This window comes from Oncorhynchus keta, chromosome 30, assembly GCF_023373465.1.
Source record: "Oncorhynchus keta strain PuntledgeMale-10-30-2019 chromosome 30, Oket_V2, whole genome shotgun sequence".
In the NCBI taxonomy this organism is placed as follows: Eukaryota; Metazoa; Chordata; class Actinopteri; order Salmoniformes; family Salmonidae; genus Oncorhynchus; species Oncorhynchus keta.
In genome coordinates, this window is record NC_068450.1 from 30,829,246 (window position 1) to 30,852,306 (window position 23,061).

At 43.0% G+C, this 23,061-nt stretch overlaps 1 protein-coding gene and 1 long non-coding RNA gene across 4 annotated transcripts in view; both read left to right on the forward strand.

Moving 5' to 3' along the window:
• The window catches only part of LOC118363960 (short transient receptor potential channel 7), a 60,716-nt gene that overhangs the window by 13,156 nt on the left and 24,499 nt on the right, over positions 1 to 23,061 (forward strand). For both annotated transcript variants that reach the window (XM_052488222.1, XM_052488224.1), the window contains exons 3-6: positions 2,293 to 2,457; positions 4,738 to 4,954; positions 11,633 to 11,866; positions 15,564 to 15,828. In XM_052488222.1, the coding sequence (XP_052344182.1) occupies positions 2,293 to 2,457; positions 4,738 to 4,954; positions 11,633 to 11,866; positions 15,564 to 15,828 (881 nt within the window). The remainder of the gene's footprint in view (positions 1 to 2,292; positions 2,458 to 4,737; positions 4,955 to 11,632; positions 11,867 to 15,563; positions 15,829 to 23,061) is intronic.
• On the forward strand, positions 18,106 to 18,995 carry LOC127913980 (uncharacterized). 2 transcript variants are annotated; one of them, XR_008087489.1, is made up of 4 exons: positions 18,106 to 18,441; positions 18,479 to 18,595; positions 18,698 to 18,775; positions 18,815 to 18,995. It is a non-coding gene; the product is annotated as an uncharacterized LOC127913980 (long non-coding RNA). The 2 variants fall into 2 exon arrangements; XR_008087488.1 differs by lacking the exon at positions 18,815 to 18,995 and having other exon boundaries at positions 18,698 to 18,807.

A 23,061-nucleotide genomic window follows, 5' to 3' on the forward strand; every position in this document is an offset into this window, starting at 1 on the left:
TCAAATCGAATTGTATTAGTCACATGTGCCGAATATAACAGTGGAATGCTTACTTACGAGTCGCTAACCAACAGTGGAGTTTAAAAAAATAACAAGTCATTAAAGCCGCAGTAAAATAACAATAGCAAGACTATATACAAGGGGATACCTGTACAGAGTCAATGTGCAGGGGCACCGGTTAGAGTTATTAAAGTGACTATGTATAGATGATAACAACAGAGAGTAGCAGCGGTCTAAAAGAGGGGGGTGGGGGGTGATGTAAATAGTCTGGGTGGCCATTTGATTAGGTGTTCAGGCCATTTGATTAGGTGTTCTCTGCTACCGCTTGCTATGTGGTAGCAGAGAGATTATGACTAGAGTGACTGGAGTCTTTGACCATTTTTAGGGCCTTCCTCTGATACCAGCTGGTATAGAGGTCCTGGATGGCAGGAAGCTTGGCCCCAGTGATGTACTGGGCTGTACGCACTACCCTCTGTAGTGCCTTGCGGTTGGAGGCCGAGCAGTTGCCATACCAGGCAGTGATGCAACCAGTCAGGATTCTCTCGATGGTGCAGCTGTTGAACCTTTTGAGGAGCTGAGGACCCATGCCAAACCGTTTCAGTCTCCTGAGGGGGAATAGGTTTTGTCGTGCCATCTTCACAACTGGCTTGGTGTGCTTGGACCATGTTAGTTTGTTGGTGATGTTGACACCAAGGAACTTGAAGCTCTCAACCAGCTCCACTACAGCCCAGTCGATGAGAATGTGGGCGTGCTTGGTCCTCTTTTTCCTGCAGTCCACAATCATCTCCTTTGTCTGGATCACGTTGCGGGAGAAGTTGTTGTCCTGGCACCACACAGCCAGGTCTCTGACCTCCTCCCTAAAGACTGTCTCGTCGTTGTCGGTGATCAGGCCTACCACTGTTGTGGCATAGGCAAACTTAATGATGGTGTGCCTGGCCGTGTAGTCATGTGTGAACAGGGAGTACAGGAGGGGACTAAGCACGCACCCCTGAGGAGCCCCTGTGTTGAGGATCAGCGTGGTGGATGTGTTGTTACCTACCCTTATCACCTGGGGGCTGCCCAACAGGAAGACTAAGATCCAGTTGCAGAAGGAGGTGTTTAGTCCCAGGATCCTTAGCTTATTGATGAGCTTTGATGACACTGTGGTATTGAACGCTGAAATGTAGTTAATGAATAGCGTTCTCACATAGGTGTTCCTTTTGTCCACGTGGGAAAGGGCAGTGTGGAGTGCAATAGAGATTCATCATCTGTCTATGTGTTTTGGCGGTATGCAAATTGGAGTAGGTCTAGGGATTCCCGGATAATGGTGTTGATGTGAGCCATGACCAGACTTTTCAAAGCACTTCATGGCTACAGACGTGAGTGGTATGGGTTGGTAGTCATTTAGGCAGGTTACCTTAGTGTTCTTGGGCACAGGGACTGTGGTGGTCTGCTTAAAACATGTTGGTATGACAGACTCGGACAAGGAGAGGTTGAATTGTCAGTGAAGTTTGAAAATACCAATTGGTCAGCGCATAATCGCAGTACACGTCCTAGTTATCCGTCTGGCCCTGCGGCCTTGTGAATGTTGACTTGTTTAAAGGTCTTCTCACATTGGCTGTGGAGGGCGTGATCACACAGTTTTCCGGAACAGCTGGTGCTCTCATGCATGTTTCAGTGTTATTTGCCTCGAGGCAAGAATGGAAGTCGTTTAGCTCATCTGGTAGGCTTGTGTCACTGGGCAGCTCTCAGCTGTGCTTCGTTTTGTAGTCTGTAATGGTTTTCAAGCCCTGTCACATCCGACGAGCTTCAGAGCCGGTCTACAACGACACTTTTCCTGTTTGATGGTTTGTCGGAGGGCATAGCGGGATTTCTTATAAGCTTCTGGGTTAGGGTCCCGCTCCTTGAAAGCGGCAGCTCTAGCCTTTAGCTCAGTGCAGATGTTGCCTGTAATCTATGGCTTCTGCTGTAGCTATATGACTGTAGTTTTATGTATAATTATTTTATACAGTTCATGGCCCACACTTCCTGTCAGCTGGAGCAAGAACTTTGTGCTTTGCTAATATACCGTAGCCGTCTTTATGTAAGTGTGGGACAGTGTGTTTTCATCTCCCTCTCTCTCTCGCTCGCTCTCTCTGTTTTTAAATTATATTTAGTGTGTTTTCATCTCCCTCTCTCTTTCGCTCGCTCTCTCTGTTTTTAAATTATATTTAGAGTGTTTCCATCTATCCCTCTCTCTCTCTCGCTCTCTCTCTCTCTCTGTTTTTAAATTATATTTAGTGTTTTTCCATCTCTCCCTCTCTCTGTCTGTAGTTTGTGGCCCATCCTAACTGCCAGCAGCAGCTGCTGACTATCTGGTATGAGAACCTGTCAGGTCTGAGGCAGCAGTCCATCGGAGTCAAGTGTTGGACCGTTCTGGGGGTCAGCTTGGGACTGCCCTTCCTGGCTCTCGCCTACTGGATCATGCCCTGCAGCAAGGTATTGAATGTATGCAGACATATGCAGACGCACCTACAGTATACACACACACACCTTCGTGCTCGAGTACACACACAGACATGGTGTGTGTGTGTGTGTGTGTGTGTGTGTGTGTGTGTGTGTGTGTGTGTGTGTGTGTGTGTGTGTTTGACACTTGGCGTGTGGGAGCAGTAATACCCTTGTGGGGGTTCTAGGGGCTGTTGTCAGTAAGATGATTTCTAACCAATGGAAGACAGACAGTTAGAGAGGCAACTCCTCCTATAGCAGGAGGAAGACACTGTAAATATCACACTAATCTTAACCTCCACTGGCAGGTCCCTCCCAGCATCCTCTCTGACACTGGCACAGCCTCTGAAGAGACAGAAAGAGAAAGGAAAGGACATAAAAAGAGCAAGCCAAGGGGAATTAAGTGGGTAGTGAGAGGAACGGTGACAGGAGAGTGGAGAAGGATGCATAAGAGTGAGTGAGCGAGAGAGAGAGGAGAGGAAATGGACAGAGACTAAGGGGAAAGGAGGGAGGGAGGGAGAGAGGGAGAGACGGAGAGAGGGAGAGAGAGAAATGGACAGAGACTAAGGGGAAAGATGGGAGATGTACAGGGAGTCTGAGAGAGAGAGAGAGATGGAGAGAGAGAGAGAGAGAGATGGAGGGAGTATGGATTGAGGGAGTATGGAGGGAGGGAGTATGGAGGGAGGGAGTATGGAGGGAGTATGGAGGGAGAGAGGGAGGGAGGGAGGGAGGGAGTATGGAGGGAGTATGGATTGAGGAAGTATGGAGGGAGTATGGATTGAGGGAGTATGGAGTGAGTATGGATTGGGGGGGTGATCAGAGATGGTCTCTGCTGATGATGTCTGTAATCATTACGTTTAATAGGACCATATCAGGGTCCAGTCACCCCTTTTACTGCTGCTAACACCTACTGAGAGAGACACAGGCAGCCAAGACCCCTCCACACTGAGAAGTACAGCAGGATCTCTCCCTACCGCAATCTGCTGAGAATCCAAATATTTTCTCCCTATATTGTGCACTACGTTTGGTCAAAAGTAGTCCAATACATTATAGGAATATGGTGCAGTTTGGGGCGTAGCTAGTTCCTGTTCAGAGTAAACAGATGGGAAAGACACACATCTGATTGATTTGGTTAAGATAGCAATGTGGCGGCAGGTAGTCTAGCACTTAGAGCTTTGGATCAGTTACAGAAAGGCAGCTGGTTCGAATCCCACAAATCTGCCGATGTGCCCTTGAGCAAGACACTTACACCTAATTGCGTCTGTAAGTCGCTCTGGATAAGAGTGTGTGCTATATGACTGATGTAAATGGGGTGATCAACACCCTTGATGTACTGTTGGTTGATGTGGGACACGCACACAGCACAATGGCTGTGTGTTAAATGAACAAGCTTGCATGTTAATATTTACAAATACATGTGCCTGTGATTTTGAGTGCACAGTTTTGAATGTTCAGTGTGTCGATCTGCATCCCTCTGAAGCAGAACTGTGTTTGTGTTGGTGTACCACTCTGTACCTGTCTGATTCTCTATTTCTGAATAGTAGAACACACAACCAGATTCATATTTCACACACACTGTCTTATTTAGTGTTTTCTCTTCAGACTTTGATTTCTGGACAAGGGCCACTAGAGGGTCAATAAAATAGAAGTTCTGTTAGCTACCCTCCAATGGAGAAATGTTCTATTCAGTTGACAGGAGTATTGAGTCTGACTCCAATTCTGACTTAGCTGATCCCTAAGTCTGACTTAACCGAATATGTTTTGTTTTTCAGCCTCAGGTTAGAGAACATAGTCCACACTAGTTCCACTAAGTCAGTTTATTATGACACCTCCTGACAGTGATACTGTTTCTTTGCAATATCATGTACACATTTGTTAGATTTAAGCAATAAGGCACCTCTACGTTCTGTGGTATATGGCTAATATATCACGACTAAGGGATGTATATTGGCCATATACCACAATCCCCTGAGGTTCCTTGTTGCTGTTATAAACTTGTTACAAACATAATGACAGCAGTAAAAATACATGTTTTGTCATACCTGTGGTATATGTTCTGATATACCACAGCTGTCAGCCAATCAGCATTCAGGGCTTATTTGAACCATTTAGTAAACGCTTTTATCCAGAGGGACTTACGCTTAGTGCATTCATCTTAAGATAGCGAGGCAAGACATCCACATCACAGTCATAGTAAGTAGACATTCTCCTAGATAAAGCAACTATGAGCTAAGTGTAAAGAAAGGCTGTATTTTTTGACCCTGTTTGTTTTAGTTGGGTCAGATCCTGAGAAGTCCTTTCATGAAGTTTGTGGCCCACGCCGTGTCCTTCACCATCTTCCTGGGCCTGCTGGTCATCAATGCCTCAGACCGCTTTGAGGGGGTCAAGAACCTGCCCAACGAGACCATCACTGACCACCCTCGTCAGGTGTTCCGGGTCAAGACCACTCAGTTCTCCTGGACGGAGATGCTGATCATGAAGTGGGTGCTGGGTGAGTAGGGGAGAGGGAGAGAAGGGGATAGAGGTAAGAGGGGAGGAAATGAGGGAGGTAAGAGGAGGAATGTGAGGGAATGGTTTAAGAGAGAAAGAAGGAAAGAATGGTGGATGGAGAGAAAGAAATAGGAAAAGAGAAAGAAAGAGAGTGGTACCCACAAACATAAGATCAATCATTACAAAAAAATCCACTGGTTTCTCCCTCTGTTCTTTCTCTCTCCCCCCTCTCTCTCTCGCTCTCTCTCAATTAAATGTACATTTATTCCATTTCAATTTAAGGGCTTTTATTGCCATGGAAAACATATGTTTACATTGCCAAAGCAAGTGAAATAGATAATACACAAATGTGAAACTGGAAAAAAAATGAAACAGTGAACGTTACACTCACAAAGTTCCAAAAAAATAAAGACATTTCAAATGTCATATTATGTCTATATACAGTGCCTTGCGAAAGTATTCGGCTCCCTTGAACTTTGCGACCTTTTGCCACATTTCAGGCTTCAAACATAAAGATATTAAAACTGTATTTTTTTGTGAAGAATCAACAACAAGTGGGACACAATCATGAAGTGGAAGACATTTATTGGATATTTCAAACTTTTTTAACAAATCAAAAACTGAAAAATTGGGCGTGCAAAATTATTCAGCCCCTTTACTTTCAGTGCAGCAAACTCTCTCCAGAAGTTCAGTGAGGATCTCTGAATGATCCAATGTTGACCTAAATGACTACTGATGATAAATACAATCCTGTATTGTATCCTGCACCTCTACTGTGATAGTCTCAGAGGTCCGTTAAAAGTGCAGAGAGCATCATGAAGAACAAGGAACACACCAGGCAAGTCCGAGATACTGTTGTGAAGAAGTTTAAAGCCGGATTTGGATACAAAAAGATTTCCCAAGCTTTAAACATCCCAAGGAGCACTGTGCAAGCGATAATATTGAAATGCAAGGAGTATCAGACCACTGCAAATCTACCAAGACCTGGCCGTCCCTCTAAACTTTCAGCTCATACAAGGAGAAGACTGATCAGAGATGCAGCCAAGAGGCCCATGATCACTCTGGATGAACTGCAGATATCTACAGCTGAGGTGGGAGACTCTGTCCATAGGACAACAATCAGTCGTATATTGCACAAATCTGGCCTTTATGGAAGAGTTGTAAGAAGAAAGCCATTTCTTAAAGATATCCATAAAAAGTGTTGTTTAAAGTTTGCCACAAGCCACCTTGGAGACACACCAAACATGTGGAAGAAGGTGCTCTGGTCAGATGAAACCAAAATTTAACTTTTTGGCAAAAATGCAAAACGTTATGTTTGGCGTAAAAGCAACACCCTGAACACACCATCTCCACTGTCAAACATGGTGGTGGCAGCATCATGGTTTGGGCCTGCTTTTCTTCAGCAGGGACATGGAAGATGGTTAAAATTGATGGGAAGATGGATGGAGCCAAATACAGGACCATTCTGTAAGAAAACCTGATGGAGTCTGCAAAAGACCTGAGACTGGGACGGAGATTTGTCTTCCAACAAGACAATGATCCAAAACATAAAGCAAAATCTATAATGGAATGGTTCAAAAATAAACATATCCAGGTGTTAGAAAGTCCAGACCTGAATCCATCGAGAATCTGTGGAAAGAACTGAAAACTGCTGTTCACAAATGCTCTCCATCCAACCTCACTGAGCTCGAGCTGTTTTACAAGGAGGAATGGAAAAAAATGTCAGTCTCTCGATGTGCAAAACTGATAGACATACCCCAAGCGACTTACAGCTGTAATCGCAGCAAAAGGTGGCGCTACAAAGTATTAATTTAAGGGGGCTGAATAATTTTGCACGCCCAATTTTTCCGTTTTTGATTTGTTAAAAAAGTTTGAAATATCCAATAAATGTCGTTCCACTTCATGATTGTGTCCCACTTGTTGTTGATTCTTCACAAAAAAATACAGTTTTATATCTTTATGTTTGAAACCTGAAATGTGGCAAAAGGTCGCAAAGTTCAAGGGTGCCGAATACTTTCGCAAGGCACTGTATATGTAATGGTGTGCAAATAGTTCAAGTACAAAAGGGAAAACAAATAAACATAAATATAGGTTGTATTTACAATGGTGTTTGTTTTTCACTAGTTGCCCTTTTCTTGTGGCAACAGGTCACAAATCTTCCTGCTGTGATGGCACACTGTCATTTCACCCAATAGATATGGGAGTTAATCTAAATGGGATCTGTTTTGAAATTATTTGTGGGTCTGTGTAATCTGAGGGTAATATGTGTCACTAATATGGTCATACATTTGGCAGGAGGTTAGGAAGTGCAGCTCAGTTTCCACCTCAGTGGGCAGTGTGCACATAGCCTGTCTTCTTGTCACACCCTGTTCTGTTTACCTGTCCTTGTGCTGTCCTTGTGCTTGTCTCCACCCCCTCAAAGACTCAAACCATTTGCCTCCTGTGTCTGCATCTGGGTTTCGCCTTGTGCTCTTATACTTGAGAGTCATGTTGAGAGCCATGTCTGCCTACGGCGGCCTTTCTCAGTAGTAAGGCTATGCTCACTGAGTCTGTACATAGTCAAAGATTTCCTTAAGTTTGGGTCAGTCACAGTGGTCAGGTATTCTGCCACTGTGTGCTCTCTGTTTAGGGCCAAATAGCATTCTGGTTTGCTGGGTTTTTTTGTAAATTTATTCCAATGTGTCAAGTAATTCTTTGTTTTCTCATGATTTGGTTGGGTCTTATTGTGTAGCTGTCCTGGGGCTCTGTGGGGTCTGTTTGTGTTTGTAAACAGAGGCCCAGGACCAGCTTGCTTGGGGGGCTCTTCTCCAGGTTCATTTCTCTGTAGGTGATGGATTTGTTACGGAAGGTTTGGGAATCGCTTCCTTTCATGTGGTTGAAGAATTGAACGTCTCTTTTCTGGATTTTGATAATTAGCGGGTATCGGCCTAATTCTGCTCTGCATGCATTATTTGGTGTTCTACGTTGTACACTGAGGATATTTTTGCAGAATTCTACATGCCGAGTCTCAATTTGGTGTTTGTCCCATTTAGTGAATTCTTGGTTGGTGAGCAGACCCCAGCCCTCACAACCATAAAGGGCAATGGGTTCTATAACTGATTCAAGTATTTTTAGCCAGATACTCATTGGTATGTCAAATGTTATGTTCTTTTTGATGGCATAGAAGACCCTTCTTGCCTTGTCTCTCAGCTCATTCACAGCTTTGTGGAAGTTACCTGTGGCGCTGATGTTTAGGCCGAGTTATTTATAGTTTTTTGTGTGCTCTAGGGCAACGGTGTCTAGATGGAATTTGTATTTGTGGTCCTGGCAACTAGACCTTTTTTGGAACACCATTATTTTTGTCTTACTGAGATTTACTGTCAGGGCCCAGGTCTGACAGAATCTGTGCAGAAGATCTAGGTGCTGCTATAGGCCCTCCTTGTTTGGGGACAGAAGCACCAGATCATCAGCAGTAGACATTTGACTTCAGATTCTAGTAGGGTGAGGCCGGGTGCTGCAGACTGTTCTGGTGCCCTCGTCAATTCGTTGATATATATTTTGAAGAGGGTGGGGCTTAAGATGCATCCTTGTCTCACCCTGTGGCCCTGTGGAAAGAAATGTGTTGATTCTAAGTTTTGTATGTGATCATGTATATGTTTTTGCTGTTTGTTCGTTGTAATAGAGACAAAAAGATTGGAGAAGTGGTTTATCCCCACATCTCTGTTTTGTATAGACAACTCAAAACAAACAATAAGAAAAGTTTTCAAAGTTTTCAATTTTACCAGAAGTGGTTAGATTCTATGTATTCTTCAATTACATGAGATGATTTCTGACGTGCTGTCCCTTCTTTTTCCATAGTGTATTTCTGTATTGTTTTAGTGATTCACCGTAGTGAAGGTGTAGGCTCAGGTTTTCTGGGTCTCTATGTTTTGGTTGGATAGGTTTTTCAATTTATTTCTCAGGTTTTTGCATTCTTCATCAAACCATTTGTCATTATTGTTAATTTTCTTAGGTTGTCTCCTTGACATTTTTAGATTTGATAGGGAAGCTGAGAGGTCAAATATACTGTTTCGGTTTTCTACTGCCAAGTTTACACCTTCACTTGAATTTGATGTTGCCTAATTGTTTTTTGGTTGATTTCCACACTACTTCCCTCCCATCTATAGCATTTCTTAATATTATTCAGTTATTTTTGTGACTCAAGATTGAGCATAGCTCTGTTCAAGTAGAGTGTGATTTTGCTGTGATCTGGTAGGGATGTCAGTGGGCTGACTGTGAACGCTCTGAGAGACTCTGGGTTGAGGTCAGTGATAAAGTAGTCTACAGTACTACTGCCAAGAGATGAGCTATAGGTGTACCTACCATAGGAGTCCCATAAAAGCCTAACATTGACCATATACATACCCAGCGTCTGACAGAGCTGCAGGAGTTGTGACCTGTTTTTGTTGGTTATGTTGTCGTAGTTGTGCCTAGGGGGGCAAATATGGGAGGGAATGCTGTCACCTCCAGGTAGGTGTTTGTCCCCCTGTGTGCTGAGGTGTCAGGTTCTTGTCCAGTTCTGGCATTTAGGTCACCAGAGACTAGTACATGTCCCTGGGCCTGGAAATGGTTGATCCCGTCTAGAATGAAGAAGCTGTCATCGTTAACTTGTTATGGCTGCAATCCCGCTAATGGGATCGATATGACAACTACCAGTGAAAATAGAGGGCGCCAAACCACAGAAATCTCATAATTACAATTCCTAAAATATACACATGTTTTATATAATTTTAAAGGTAATCTTGTTGTTAATCCCACCAAAGTGTCCGATTTCAAATATACTTTTCAGCAAAAGCACTACAAACGATTATGTTAGGTCTCCACCAATAACAATAAGCATAGCCATTTTCCAGCTAAATATAGCATTCACAAAAAGCAGAAATAGAGATAAAATGAATCACTAACCTTGAATTATCTTCATCAGATGACACTCATATGATTTCATGTTACACAATACATGCATGTTTTGTTTGATAAAGTTCATATTTATATAAAAAAAATCTGAGTTCACATTGGCGTATTAGATTCACTAGTTCCAAAGACATCAAGTGATTTTGCATAGCCACAGCGTTTCAACAGAAATACTCATCATAAATGTAGATGATAATACAAGTTATACACATGGAATTATATATAGACCTCTGCTTAATGCAACCGCTGTATCAGATTTCAAAAAACATTTACGGAAAAAAGCAACCCATGCAATAATCTGAGACGGAGCTCAGAACATTAGCCAAATTAGCCGCCATGTTGGAGTCAACAGAAACCAGAAAAGACATGATAAATGTTTCCTTACCTTTGATGAACTTCATCAGAACGCAGTCCTAGGAATCCCAGGTCCACAATAAATGCTTGATTTGCTCGAAAATGTCCGTTATTTATGTCCAATTAGCTACTTTGGTAAACAATTCCAAAGTCACAAAGCGTGTCCACTATAACGTGACGAAATGTCCAAAAGCTCCGTAACAATCAGTAGAAACATGTCAAATGATGTACAGAATCAATCTTTCGAATGTTGTTTACATATATCTTGAATAACGTTCCAACCGGAGAATTAGAATGACTTCAGATGAGCGGTGGAACGCAGGTGCTTCCCCTGTGAACGCGCATAGTGAATGCATGGTCGACTCGTGGCAGTGGTGACTATTTCCTGTGTCATTCGACCCCCCTTCACATTAGAGTCATCAGACAAAGTTCTATTGATTGTTGACATCTAGTGGAAGGCGTAGGAAGTGAAAACTCATCCATAGCTCGCTGTAATTTCAATGAGAGCTTAGTTGAAAATCTGCCACCCCCAGAAAAAATCCAAACAGGAAGTGGAATTTCTCAGGTTTTTGCCTGCAATATGAGTTCTGTTATACTCACAGACATAATTCAAACAGTTTTAGAAACGTTGTTTTCTATTCAATACTAGTAATAATATGCATATATTAGCAACTGAGACTGAGGAGCTGGCCATTTACAATGGGCACCTTTTCATCCAAGCTACTCAATACTGCCCCTGCAGCCATAAAAAGTTAAAGTGTGGGGATTCTATTGGGGGGATATATGTAGCAGACATGAGGACATTTTCCTCTGTTGAGAACATGTCCTTAATCATTTCTAGACGCATGTAAAATGTTCCTGTTTTGACTAATTTAACAAAGTGGGTTAGGTCTGCTCTATAACAAAATAGCATAACACCTGAGTCTCTTCTCTGTTTCACACCTGGTATTTTGGTGGGTGGGACTACCAGCTCTCTGTAACCTAGAGGGCAACCAGTGGGTCCATCTCCTTTATACTTTATACCATGTTTCTTATCGGTTGACAATGTCTGTATCTCCAATCTCTTTGATGAATTCCGGGTTCGTGCTCTTTAGGGAAAAGGCGTCATCTGCCTTTGGCCTAAAGAGCAGGAACCCAGACTTCATCAAAGAAATTGGAAATACAGACATTCTCAAACGACAAGAAACATCAGACCAGAATGAGACAGTAAAAGCTTTGTGTTCCATAGTGTATAGAGTTGTTTTTGTGTGGTTTAGGCCCAGACCACCATCTCTCTCAGACCAGAATGAGACAGTAAAAGCTCTTCTCTCTCTCTCTCTCTCTCTTTCTCTCTCTCTTTCTCTCTCTCTTTCTCTCTCTCTTTCTCTCTCTCTTTCTCTCTCTCTCTCTCTCTCAGGTATGATCTGGTCAGAGGTCAAGGAGATCTGGGTGGACGGCCCTAGAGAGTACGTGAATCACTTATGGAACGTGTTAGACTTCGGCATGTTGTCTATCTTCGTAGCATCGTTCACCGCTCGGCTCATGGCCTTCCTCAAGGCCTCCAAGGCCCAGCTGTACGTAGACCAGTTTGTGACCAACGAAGACATCCGCAACGCGTCCCTACCTACTGAGGTTGCCTACTACACCTATGGTGCGTGGAAATATACAGTTGGCATTCTCATGTTCTACCCTTCTACGAGTGTCTACATTAGCCACTGTGCTCAAGTACCCTTCACAGTACACTGCTCAAGCCTCCTAATCACTGCCGTCATCTTGTGGTGTGGGGTTGTTATGACAACGACTGTTTAAAGTAAGCTGCTACGCAGTCTGCATACACACGCATATGCCAGCCTCCCCACTGTTTACACACAAACACTTTGAAACAGCCAACAGACAATGACGCACTCAGTCACACACCCTGATCTCTGGTAGTTGTCTGTGTGCGTATGTGTTTATCTCTCCTGGTGGTTTTGTAATGAGAAAGTATTTTTCAAAGGATGAAAACAAAGTGCTTATGAGTAAACAAATTCTTTGTTTTGAACCAATCCAGCGCTGTAAGTTGTCCAGTATTCCCTTAAGACCCCACTCTCTCTCTCTCTAATGTATATCTCTCTCTCCCTCCCCTTTCTCTCTCTCTAATGTATATCTCTCTCCCCCCCCTTTCTCTCTCTCTAATGTATATCTCTCTCTCCCTCCCCTTTCTCTCTAATGTATATCTCTCTCCCTCCCCCTTTCTCTCTCTCTAATGTATATCTCTCTCTCCCTCCCCTTTCTCTCTAATGTATATCTATCTCTCCATCCCCTTTCTCTCTCTCTAATGTATATCTTTCTCCCTCCCCTTTCTCTCTCTCTAATGTATATCTCTCTCTCCCTCCCCTTTCTCTCTCTCTAATGTATATCTCTCTCTCCCTCCCCTTTCTCTCTCTCTAATGTATATCTCTCTCCCTCCCTTTCTCTCTCTCTAATGTATATCTCTCTCTCCCTCCCTTTCTCTCTAATGTATATCTCTCTCTCCCTCCCCTTTCTCTCTAATGTATATCTCTCTCTCCCTCCCCTTTCTCTCTCTAATGTATATCTCTCTCTCCCTCCCCTTTCTCTCTCTCTAATGTATATCTCTCTCTCCCCTCCCCTTTCTCTCTCTAATGTATATCTCTCTCTCCCTCCCCTTTCTCTCTCTCTAATGTATATCTCTCTCTCCCTCCCCTTTCTCTCTAATGTATATCTCTCTCTCCCTCCCCTTTCTCTCTCTCTAATGTATATCTCTCTCTCCCTCCCCTTTCTCTCTAATGTATATCTCTCTCTCCCTCTCCTTTCTCTCTAATGTATATCTCTCTCTCCCTCCCCTTTCTCTCTCTCTAATGTATATCTCTCTCTCCCTCCCCTTTCTCTCTCTCTAATGTATATCTCTCTCTCCCTCCCCTTTCTCTCTCTCTAATGTATATATCTCTCTCCCTCCCCTTTCTCTCTCTCTAATGTATATCTCTCTCTCCCTCCCCTTTCTCTCTCTCTAATGTATATCTCTCTCTCCCCCCTTTCTCTCTAATGTATATCTCTCTCTCCCTCTCCTTTCTCTCTAATGTATATCTCTCTCTCCCTCCCCTTTCTCTCTAATGTATATCTCTCTCTCCCTCCCCTTTCTCTCTCTCTAATGTATATCTCTCTCTCCCTCCCTTTCTCTCTCTAATGTATATCTCTCTCTCCCTCCCCTTTCTCTCTCTCTAATGTATATCTCTCTCCCTCCCTAATGTATATCTTTCTCTCTCTCTAATGTATATCTCTCTCTCCCTCCCCTTCTCTCTCTAATGTATATCTCTCTCTCCTCCCCTTTCTCTCTAATGTATATCTCTCTCTCCCTCTCCTTTCTCTCTAATGTATATCTCTCTCCCCTCCCTAATGTATATCTTTCTCTCTTTCTCTCTAATATATATCTCTCTCCCTCCCTTTCTCTCTCTCTAATGTATATATCTCTCTCCCTCCCCTTTCTCTCTCTCTAATGTATATCTCTCTCTCCCTCCCTTTCTCTCTAATGTATATCTCTCTCTCCTCTCTAATGTATATCCTCTTCTCTCTCTCTAATGTATATCTCTCTCTCCCTCCCCTTTCTCTCTCTCTAATGTATATCTCTCTCTCCCTCCCTTTCTTCTCTCTAATGTATATCTCTCTCTCCCTCCCTTTCTCTCTCTAATGTATATCTCTCTCTCCCTCCCCTTTCTCTCTCTCTAATGTATATCTCTCTCCCTCCCCTTTCTTTCTCTCTAATGTATATCTCTCTCTCCTCCCCTTTCTCTCTAATGTATATCTCTCTCCCTCCTCTCCCTTTCTCTCTCTCTAATGTATATCTCTCTCTCCCTCTCCTTTCTCTCTAATGTATATCTCTCTCCCCTTCCTCTTCTCTCTCTCTAATGTATATCTCTCTCTCCCTCTCCTTTCTCTCTAATGTATATCTCTCTCCCCTCCCCTTTCTCTCTCTCTAATGTATATCTCTCTCTCCCTCCCCTTTCTCTCTCTCTAATGTATATCTCTCTCTCCCTCCTTTCTCTCTAATGTATATCTCTCTCTCCCTCCCCTTTCTCTCTCTCTAATGTATATCTATCTCTCCCTTCCCTTTCTCTCTCTCTAATGTATATCTTTCTCCCTCCCTTTCTCTCTAATGTATATCTCTCTCCCTCCCCTTTCTCTCTAATGTATATCTATCTCTCCATCCCCTTTCTCTCTCTAATGTATATCTCTCTCCCCTTCCCTTTCTCTCTAATGTATATCTCTCTCCCTCCCTTTCTCTCTAATGTATATCTCTCTCTCCCTCCCCTTTCTCTCTAATGTATATCTCTCTCTCCCTTCCCTTTCTCTCTCTCTAATGTATATCTATCTCCCTCCCCTTTCTCTCTCTCTAATGTATATCTCTCTCTCCCTCTCCTTTCTCTCTAATGTATATCTCTCTCTCCCTCCCCTTTCTCTCTAATGTATATCTATCTCTCCCTCCCCTTTCTCTCTAATGTATATCTATCTCTCCCTCCCCTTTCTCTCTAATGTATATCTATCTCTCCCTCCCCTTTCTCTCTAATGTATATCTATCTCTCCCTCCCCTTTCTCTCTCTCTAATGTATATCTATCTCTCCATCCCCTTTCTCTCTCTCTAATGTATATCTCTCTCCCTCTTCCCTTTCTCTCTCTAATGTATATCTCTCTCCCTCCCCTTTCTCTCTCTCTAATGTATATCTCTCTTCCTCCCCTTTCTCTCTCTAATGTATATATCTCTCTTCCTCCCCTTTCTCTCTCTCTAATGTATATCTCTCTCCCTCCCCTTTCTCTCTCTCTAATGTATATCTCCCTCTCCCTCCCCTTTCTCTCTCTAATGTATATCTCTCTCCCTCCATGTTTCTCTCTCCATTACACCTTCTCCTTTCACCTACCTTGAAATTACATTCACTTTCTACTCTCACTCTCCCAACATCTCATAGTTTCGGTTAGAATTGATGCATTATGAATAAACTTGTATGTTTGACGGATGAATTCCAAGCGTTTACAGGGTTGATTCTGCATGGTACCGGGGTTGAAACATGAACAGCTCAAAGTGGAACAGTTTAAGCATTACTTCCGAGGGGTTACGGTTAGGGCTGTGGTTTGGGGATGGCTTAAAACAAAGTAATACAAATGACACACTATCACCATCAGGTATCATCCGTATTCTTACTATTCTCGCCGTTTGCCAGGGGTCTGTGAACTGCTGTAGCGCAGTGGTCTGAGCAGCACTCTTCGGCTCCGAGGATCACGAGTTCTCACGTCCGAAATCAAAGTCTGTTTCAAGTGATCAGGCTCCTCTCTCCCTTCCTCTCCCCTCCCTCTTTCAGCCAGGAATAAGTGGCGTCCGTCGGACCCCCAGATCATCTCGGAGGGTCTGTATGCCATCGCTGTGGTGCTGAGTTTCTCCCGCATCGCCTACATCCTGCCAGCCAACGAGAGCTTCGGCCCGCTCCAGATCTCCCTGGGCCGGACGGTGAAGGACATCTTCAAGTTCATGGTGATCTTCATCATGGTGTTTGTGGCCTTCATGATCGGCATGTTCAACCTCTACTCCCACTACCTGGGAGCCAAGTACAACCCTGCCTTCACCACGTGAGTGGGACCACACACCCACACGCGTATCTTCAACCTCTACTCCTACTACCCGGGAGCCAAGTACAACCCTAGCTTCTCCACTTCACACTCACATACTGTTCACATACACTTTGCATCGTATTAGTGTGTAGAGAGATAGAAACTCAGCCTTACTTTCTTTCTATCAAAGCTCTCTTCTGAAACGACAGGTGTAAGCAGTGTCTGGCTACATCTCTTGCCAGTTTATTAGTAGACATCTGCCATGATGTTTTCTGGAATCTTGCCAGTCCTTTCACATCAATGATGACAAGCAAAATTGGGACTCATTCAAAGTCCGTCTGTTGTTTTTAGCAACGTTGCTTTGTGATATCAATCATCTTTACTCTGTGGCAGGCTCATTTAGGAAACTTTTGTCACGATTTATCTTGGAGAGAGAAGGCACACACATTCAGACACTGTCAATCCTCTTCCCTCCTCTCCTCTCCTCTCCTCCTCTCCTTTCTCCTCTCCTGTGTCATATGACTCAGACTGAAAGTTCCCATGCAATCATCTTTTAGTCACTTTGCTAATGGGTTTAGAGTCCAGCCTGTCGGTCAGTCCAGCCTGTCGGTCAGTCAGTCAGTCTGTCCATCTGTCAGTCAGTCAGTGTGTTTTAAGTTGTGAGTTAGAGAACCGTGGCGTGTAGGATGGGTTCTGCTTGGCTGATCACATAGAACTGCCAGTCTGCTGAGGTGGTACTGGTATACATTTTCTAAGGCCAACTCATCACTTCTACTCCCTCACACAGGATACGCAGTGTCAGGGCTATATTTTGAACTCTAAGGCCCAATTAGTATTGTCTAAGTGTTGTTGATGTGTTTCTACCCAAACACGAGTTATATCAGTCTGTAATAAGAAAGGCTTTGCCTTGAAACATAGTTGGGATTTGTGTCTGATGTCAGTTTTGAGGATATTTTTCCACACATATTTTTCCCTCTTGAATTGCTAATAGGAGCTGTTATGAGTCTCTTCTATTGAAAAGTTGTTACTCATGCCACAAGGGGTCAGTATGACTCCAGTTCTGACTCGGCTTGCATCAGAAAAAAACAATAACAGTTGAGCTTGTCTATATTTGAAGGTGTCAACATACATTCCATCACTCCTTTCTGTGTGTGTGTGTGTGTGTGTGTGTGTGTGTGTGTGTGTGTGTGTGTGTGTGTGTGTCTGTTATTGCTCTGTGTGGTTAAGTATAGTTGACAGGGCAGGTTTTGATGGAGGATGGTAGCGAGGGCTGGGTTGATGGCTCTGGTGGTGATGGAGGCAGGTGTCAGTGATAATGATACCCCAGGTGGAGGCACGTTGAGTGGGTGCCAGGGAGAGGGTGAACGAGGGTCTCTGGAGGATGGCTTGAGCGTTCAGACTGCTGAGGTGATGAGATTGTCTCTATGGTCTAGTCAGCCATGCATGACAAATGCTCCACAGACCGATGAAGGTGAGAGGAGGAAAGTAGGAATGAGTATGGAGTGGAGAGATGGGATAGAAAAACTAGAGGGAGAAGGAGAGCAGCAGAGGTGGATTTTTGGCTGGCCAGAGCCACCGACACTGGAGGAAAGGTGAGAGAGAGGAAATGAAAGAGGGAGAGGAAGAAAGAGAGAGACCTACAGATGCTGTTTCCTAATTTGGCTGAGTTTCTCAAAGCAGGAAAATAATCCTGCAGCAATAAGAAATGTGAATAATTTGTTGATTAGAATTCATTGACATCTGTGGGACCAATTCATTTTTTAAGTGAAAATTACAAACTTTAGATGCTTTTTTAAACCTTGAATGCACTACAAGTTTGCATGTCATGAAACAACAGGATGATCAAATTAAGATACGCATCTGTGCACAGACACGGAGAAAAATATGAATGAGGGAGAGGGCAAAACCAAGAAACAGAGAGATATTATCATGTTTTGGGATGGAGTGAGAGAGGCAGAGTGGAGAGATAAAGAGATGAGAATGATACAGAGAGAGGGGTTTAGAGGGAGCCGTAAATGGATCTGGTGGTATGGAATCCAGTTCAGTGTAGGCCAGAAATCAAATGAAATCAGATCACATTTTATTGGTCACATACACATATTTAGCCGTTCTTATTGTGGGTGTAGAGAAATGCTTGTGTTCCTAGCTACAACAGTGCAGTAATATCTAACCATTCACAACAATAAAGACAAATCTAAAAAATAAAATAAATACGTCAAGCTAAGGATATATAGACATAAAATGAGTGATAGAAGGAAAAAAGGAGAGAGGGACTGAGATGTTGAGAGATGGCAGGGAGAGTTTGAGAGTGATATAGAGGTTGAGAGATGGCAGGGAGAGTTTGAGAGTGATATAGAGGTTGAGAGATGGCAGGGAGAGTTTGAGAGTGATATAGAGGTTGAGAGATGGCAGGGAGAGTTTGAGAGTGATATAGAGGTTGAGAGATGGCAGGGAGAGTTTGAGAGTGATATAGAGGTTGAGAGATGGCAGGGAGAGTTTGAGAGTGATATAGAGGTTGAGAGATGGCAGGGAGAGTTTGAGAGTGATATAGAGGTTGAGAGATGGCAGGGAGAGTTTGAGAGTGATATAGAGGTTGAGAGATGGCAGGGAGAGTTTGAGAGTGATATAGAGGTTGAGAGATTGCAGGGAGAGTTTGAGAGATATAGAGGTTGAGAGATGGCAGGGAGAGTTTGAGAGTGATATAGAGGTTGAGAGATGGCAGGGAGAGTTTGAGAGTGATATAGAGGTTGAGAGATGGCAGGGAGAGTTTGAGAGTGATATAGAGGTTGAGAGATGGCAGGGAGAGTTTGAGAGTGATATAGATTGAGAGATGGCAGGGAGAGTTTGAGAGTTGAGAGATGGCAGGGAGTTTGAGAGTGATATAGAGGTTGAGAGATGGCAGGGAGAGTTTGAGAGTGATATAGAGGTTGAGAGATGGCAGGGAGAGTTTGAGAGTGATATAGAGGTTGAGAGATGGCAGGGAGAGTTTGAGAGTGATAAAGAGGTTGAGAGATGGCAGGGAGAGTTTGAGAGTGATATAGAGGTTGAGAGATGGCAGGGAGAGTTTGAGAGTGATATAGAGGTTGAGAGATGGCAGGGAGAGTTTGAGAGTGATATAGAGGTTGAGAGATGGCAGGGAGAGTTTGAGAGTGATATAGAGGTTGAGAGATGGCAGGGAGAGTTTGAGAGTGATATAGAGGTTGAGATAGAGGGATCAGAGTGAAGGAGAGTGGTCATTAACTCCTATGGATATGTGATTGGGGATGTGTCATGATCTGTCATGCCAGTCAAACACATAATTTCAATGTGATGTTGAGAAACACAGGGGCAGCAGTGAACGAGAGGGGGGGTGGAGAGAGAGAGAGGGAGGGTGGAGGGGAAAGAGAGAGAGAGAGTGGGGGGTTGAGAGAGAGAGAGTGGGGGTTGGGAGAGAGAGAGGGTGGAGGGGAAAGAGAGAGAGAGAGTGGGGGTTGAGAGAGAGAGAGTGGGGGTTGGGAGAGAGAGAGGGTGTGGGTGGGGAGAGGGAAAGAGAGAGAGTGGGGGTTGGGAGAGGGGGGGGTTAGGAGAGAGGCGGGGGTGGGTGGGGAGAGGGAAAGAGAGAGAGGGGGGTTGGGAGAGAGGGGGGGGGGGGAGAGGGAAAGAGAGAGTGGGGAATGGGAGAGAGGGGGGGTGGTGGGGAGAGGGAAAGAGAGAGAGTGGGGGTTGGGAGAGAGAGGGGGTGGGAAAGAGAGAGAGTGGGGGTTGGGAGAGAGGCGGGGGTGGGTGGGGAGAGGGAAAGAGAGAGATTGGGGGGTTGGGAGAGAGGGGGGTGGGTGGGGAGAGGGAAAGAGAGGGGGTTGGGAGAGAGGGGGAAAGAGAGAAAGGTAGATAAAGAGAAACAGAGACCTAATGTGTGCTGAGGGGAGTCTCCTGATGGAGCAGAGGAGCAGGGTTTGGCCTGCACACACGGTAGAGTTGAGTCACCACACCAGTGTGTTCTTTTGTGTGTGTATGTGTGTGACAGCTGCAGCCTGACAGCCTATCCTAGGGTGGTTGGAGAACAGGGGGAGAGAAGACACTACAAGCCACTTATTGGTGTCTTGTATTCCTCCCCCCCTATCTCCTTCCTTCTGTCAGTGAGGTGTTTTTCCTGAGGGTTAAGGACTGCTGTGTCTCTGAAGGCACCTACTGTGACCAGTCGTTAGGGAACTAGACAGAAGTCTTTAATGATGGATCCCCACCCGGTGCCCACATCTACTGAACTGCTCTCTGTGGGAATAGGAAGCGTAGCAGGAGGCAGAGACTGACCAAATTGTTCACAGTGGGTGAGGAGAGGTTAGACAGAGAAATCATCAAGAGAGAGGATTACTGTATATATCTGCAGACCAGTTGGGATGTCAGTGTATGTGTCATAAACTTCTATTGTCAATCCATTTAATATGTCAGTCCATTTCTATCCCTTTCCCTGCCTAATAATATGTCAATCTATATCTATCCATTTCCCTGCCTAATAATATGTCAATCCATTTCCCTGCCTAATAATATGTCAATCTATATCTATCCCTTTCCCTGCCTAATAATATGTCAATCCATTTCCCTGCCTAATAATATGTCAATCTATATCTATCCCTTTCCCTGCCTAATAATATGTCAATCTATATCTATCCATTTCCCTGCCTAATAATATGTCAATCTATATCTATCCATTTCCCTGCCTAATAATATGTCAATCTATATCTATCCATTTCCCTGCCTAATAATATGTCAATCTATATCTATCCATTTCCCTGCCTAATAATATGTCAATCTATATCTATCCATTTCCCTGCCTAATAATATGTCAATCTATATCTATCCATTTCCCTGCCTAATAATATGTCAATCTATATCTATCCATTTCCCTACCTAATAATGTCAATCCATTTCCCTGCCTAATAATATGTCAATCCATTTCCCTGCCTAATAATATGTCAATCTATATCTATCCATTTCCCTACCTAATAATGTCAATCCATTTCCCTGCCTAATAATATGTCAATCTATATCTATCCATTTCCCTGCCTAATAATATGTCAATCTATATCTATCCATTTCCCTACCTAATAATGTCAATCCATTTCCCTGCCTAATAATATGTCAATCCATTTCCCTGCCTAATAATATGTCAATCTATATCTATCCATTTCCCTGCCTAATAATATGTCAATCTATATCTATCCATTTCCCTACCTAATAATGTCAATCCATTTCCCTGCCTAATAATATGTCAATCCATTTCCCCGCCTAATAATGTCAATCCATTTCCCTGCCTAATAATGTCAATCCATTTCCCTGCCTAATAATGTCAATCCATTTCCCTGCCTAATAATGTCAATCCATTTCCCTACCTAATAATATGTCAATCCATTTCCCTGCCTAATAATATGTCAATCTATATCTATCCATTTCCCTGCCTAATAATATGTCAATCCATTTCCCTGCCTAATAATATGTCAATCCATTTCCCTGCCTAATAATGTCAATCCATTTCCCTGCCTAATAATGTCAATCCATTTCTATCCCTTTCCCTGCCTAATAATATCAATCCATTTCTATCCCTTTCCCTGCCTAATAATATGTCAATCCATTTCCCTGCCTAATAATATGTCAATCCATTTCCCTGCCTAATAATGTCAATCCATTTCCCTGCCTAATAATGTCAATCCATTTCTATCCATTTCCCTGCCTAATAATGTCAATCCATTTCCTGCCTAATAATGTCAATCCATTTCTATCCCTTTCCCTGCCTAATAATGTCAATCCATTTCCCTACCTAATAATATCAATCCATTTCTATCCCTTTCCCTGCCTAATAATATGTCAATCCATTTCCCTGCCTAATAATATGTCAATCCATTTCCCTGCCTAATAATGTCAATCCATTTCCCTGCCTAATAATGTCAATCCATTTCTATCCATTTCCCTGCCTAATAATGTCAATCCATTTCCCTGCCTAATAATGTCAATCCATTTCTATCCCTTTCCCTGCCTAATAATGTCAATCAATTTCTATCCCTTTCCCTGCCTAATAATGTCAACCCATTTCTATCCCTTTCCCTGCCTAATAATATGTCAATCCATTTCCCTGCCTAATAATATGTCAATCCATTTCCCTGCCTAATAATATCAATCCATTTCTATCCCTTTCCCTGCCTAATAATATGTCAATCCATTTCCCTGCCTAATAATGTCAATCCATTTCCCTACCTAATAATATGTCAATCCATTTCCCTGCCTAATAATGTCAATCCATTTCCCTACCTAATAATGTCAATCCATTTCCCTACCTAATAATATATCTATCCATTTCCCTGCCTAATAATATGTCAATCTATATCTATCCATTTCCCTACCTAATAATGTCAATCCATTTCCCTGCCTAATAATATGTCAATCCATTTCCTGCCTAATAATATGTCAATCTATATCTATCCATTTCCCTGCCTAATAATATGTCAATCTATATCTATCCATTTCCCTACCTAATAATGTCAATCCATTTCCCTGCCTAATAATATGTCAATCCATTTCCCTACCTAATAATGTCAATCCATTTCCCTGCCTAATAATATGTCAATCCATTTCCCTACCTAATAATGTCAATCCATTTCCCTACCTAATAATGTCAATCCATTTCCCTACCTAATAATATGTCAATCCATTTCCCTGCCTAATAATATGTCAATCTATATCTATCCATTTCCCTGCCTAATAATATGTCAATCCATTTCCCTGCCTAATAATATGTCAATCCATTTCCCTGCCTAATAATGTCAATCCATTTCCCTGCCTAATAATGTCAATCCATTTCTATCCCTTTCCCTGCCTAATAATATCAATCCATTTCTATCCCTTTCCCTGCCTAATAATATGTCAATCCATTTCCCTGCCTAATAATATGTCAATCCATTTCCCTGCCTAATAATGTCAATCCATTTCCCTGCCTAATAATGTCAATCCATTTCTATCCATTTCCCTGCCTAATAATGTCAATCCATTTCCCTGCCTAATAATGTCAATCCATTTCTATCCCTTTCCCTGCCTAATAATGTCAATCCATTTCCCTACCTAATAATATCAATCCATTTCTATCCCTTTCCCTGCCTAATAATATGTCAATCCATTTCCCTGCCTAATAATATGTCAATCCATTTCCTGCCTAATAATATGTCAATCCATTTCCCTGCCTAATAATGTCAATCCATTTCCCTGCCTAATAATGTCAATCCATTT